Below are 2,753 nucleotides of genomic sequence, written 5' to 3' on the forward strand. Positions count from 1 at the left end.
CAGGAGACAAGAGACAGAGCGGACGATAGGAGAGCGTCTAAGCCCGGAAATTGTAGAGGAAGACCCCGACAATCTGAAACAGTTTGGCGCCCACCGTGGGGCCGGAGGATTATACCCAATGGTGACCACAAGAAACACTAGCACCGAAGATCCGACGGAGATGTTGAGAGTGATGGAACAAAGGATGATGGAGATGCAACGAAAACATGAGGAAGAGATGGCGGCCGTGAGGGCGGAGTGTTTGGCCCAGATCGCGAAGAGTAAGAATGGGGCGAGCGGTGGTGAACATGGGGAGGGGGTAGGAGAGAAGCAAACACCATTAGAAGGGGAGAATAGTAGTGCTCGCACAGAGGGAAGAGAGGAGAGGGGAAACAAGGATAGCTGGTCGTTGGTTAAAGTGGAAGAGTCGACCACAATGGTGCCGTTCGTACGGGAAATCATGGAAGTACACATATCATAGCAGTTCGTACCCCCTCAGTTCAAGATGTATGACGGGACGTCTGACCCGACCGCCCACGTCAAGTCGTTCATCAATGCCATGACCTTCCGCACCGGATGCGACGCCATTTGGTGTCGGGCATTTTCTTTATCCTTGGAGGGAGAAGCTTTAGAGTGGTTTAACTCGTTGCCGGTCAACTCCATTGAGAACTTCAAGAGCTTGGGAGAGATGTTCAAAAAACAGTTTGCTGCGTGCAATGCGGAGGATGTGACAGTGGTGGATTTGATGAATCTTAGGCAAGGGAAGGAGGAACCATTGAAAGTGTTTATGGATAGGTACCAAAAAATGATACGGCGAGTAAAGGGACTCGGCCTGGAACTCGCCCTCCAGTACGTGATGCCGGCCCTCAGACCGGGGCCGTTCAAGGACAATATCTGCCGGAATCCCCCCCGAACGATGGAGGAGCTTAGACAGCGAGCGACTGATGAAGCCAGGGTGGAAAATATGAAACAACAATATCGGAAGGATGCTCAGGAGGCTAGTATGGATAAGACCGATGGAAAGAAGACGGATGGTCAGGGTAGTCGGAGCGGGCAAAAAAGTCGAGAGGGACCGAGGGGCCCACGTTTTCAATAGTATACCACGCTCAACATTCCTAGGGCCCGGATATTGCAAGAAGCGTTGAGTGCGCAGATTATGCAGACTCCCCTGAGACGTCCGACTCCCCATGGAGCGGACCTGACCAAACGTTGCTTATACCACCAGAATTCAGGCCACGACACGGAGGAATGTGTGACGCTCAGAGATAAGATCGAAGAATTGATCCAAGCGGGGCGTCTGCAACGGTACATAAAGATGAACGCGCCGGACCAATATACCGAGAGGCCGTCCAGTCCCAGGTGGACGAGTCCGAGACGAAGCCATAGGCCCAGGAGCCCCAGAAAGCAAAAAAGAAACACGAACGCGCGGAGTCATAGGCCCGCGCAGGATGACCGGCGGGAGAGAAGCCGGAGTCGTAGTAGGGACGGGGATAGAAGACGACCGTTAAGGGGGGTAATAAACACGATATCAGGAGGATTCGCGGGAGGAGGACCCACCTCCTCAACACGAAAAAGGAGCATTCGGACGTTACGGTCTATACATGCCGTAGACGTCCCGAAACGAACCATGCCCCCCATCACATTCACGGACGAAGACTTCCACGCACCGGATCCGGACCAAGACGACCCGATGGTGATAACCGTAGAAATCGCAAGATACGAAATCAGCAAAGTGCTTGTCGACCAGGGGAGCTCAGTCAATATCCTTTATTGGAAAACCTTTTCCCAGATGGACTTATCTGAAGACCTAATAGTACCGTACAACGAGCAAATAGTAGGTTTTGCCAGGGAGCGGGTGGACACAAGAGGGTATCTTGATCTGAGGACACGCCTGGGAACCGGAAGGGAGAGCGAGGAAATGAAGATAAGGTACCTGCTAGTGGAGGCTAACACAGCCTATAATGTCCTACTAGGACGTCCGTGTCTGAACGCTTTCGGAGCTATAGTGTCCACGCCACATCTAACCATGAAATACCCAACTCACCGGGGAACGATCTGCACTATACGGGCAAATCAGAAAACCTCCCGGGAATGCTATGCAGCCGGTCTGCGGATATACCCACAGGAAAACCGACGGAAAATGTCTAGGTCGGAGGTAGCTATGGCTGATCTGGACCCAAGGACTAATACGGAGGACCGCCTGGAACCTCTGGAGAAACGTAGCCCGTCATGATCGGACGGGATTCTTCGCAAACCACATCTATAGCCACCGGGATGGAACCCGAAACAGACAAGCAACTGAGAACCATTTTATGGCGGAATCGGGATCTTTTTGCATGGACGGCGGCGAACATGTCGGGTATCCATCCGTCCATTGCATCCCATAAGCTTTCATTAGTAAAGAACGCCCGACCGATATCCCAGAAGAAACGGAGAATGGGGGAAGAAAAGAGGAAAGCGATAAATGAAGAAGCCCGGAAATTATGTGAAGCCGGCTTCATCCGAGAAATCACGTACACCACGTGGTTGGCCAATGTGGTCATGGTGAAGAAGTCAAATGGCAAGTGGCAGATGTGTACAGATTACACTGACCTCAACAAAGCGTGCCCCAAAGACTCTTACCCGCTCCCGAGTATCGATGTGTTGGTCGACGGGGCATCCGGACATCGGATGCTGAGTTTCTTGGACGCATACTCCGGATACAACCAGATCCCCATGTATGCACCAGATCGTGAGAAGACCGCCTTTATGACGGAGAAAGCCAACTTCTGTTA

General features: G+C 52.2%; 1 protein-coding gene across 1 annotated transcript; it reads left to right on the plus strand.

Moving 5' to 3' along the window:
* The first annotated feature begins 1,135 nt into the window (after positions 1–1,135).
* On the plus strand, positions 1,136–2,212 carry LOC106780225. The gene has a single exon (XM_014668488.1). It carries the CDS (start codon positions 1,136–1,138, stop codon positions 2,210–2,212), a length of 1,077 nt encoding a protein of 358 aa, XP_014523974.1.
* The last annotated feature ends 541 nt before the right edge of the window (positions 2,213–2,753 follow it).

This window comes from Vigna radiata, unplaced genomic scaffold, assembly GCF_000741045.1.
Source record: "Vigna radiata var. radiata cultivar VC1973A unplaced genomic scaffold, Vradiata_ver6 scaffold_176, whole genome shotgun sequence".
Lineage (NCBI taxonomy): Eukaryota > Viridiplantae > Streptophyta > Magnoliopsida > Fabales > Fabaceae > Vigna > Vigna radiata.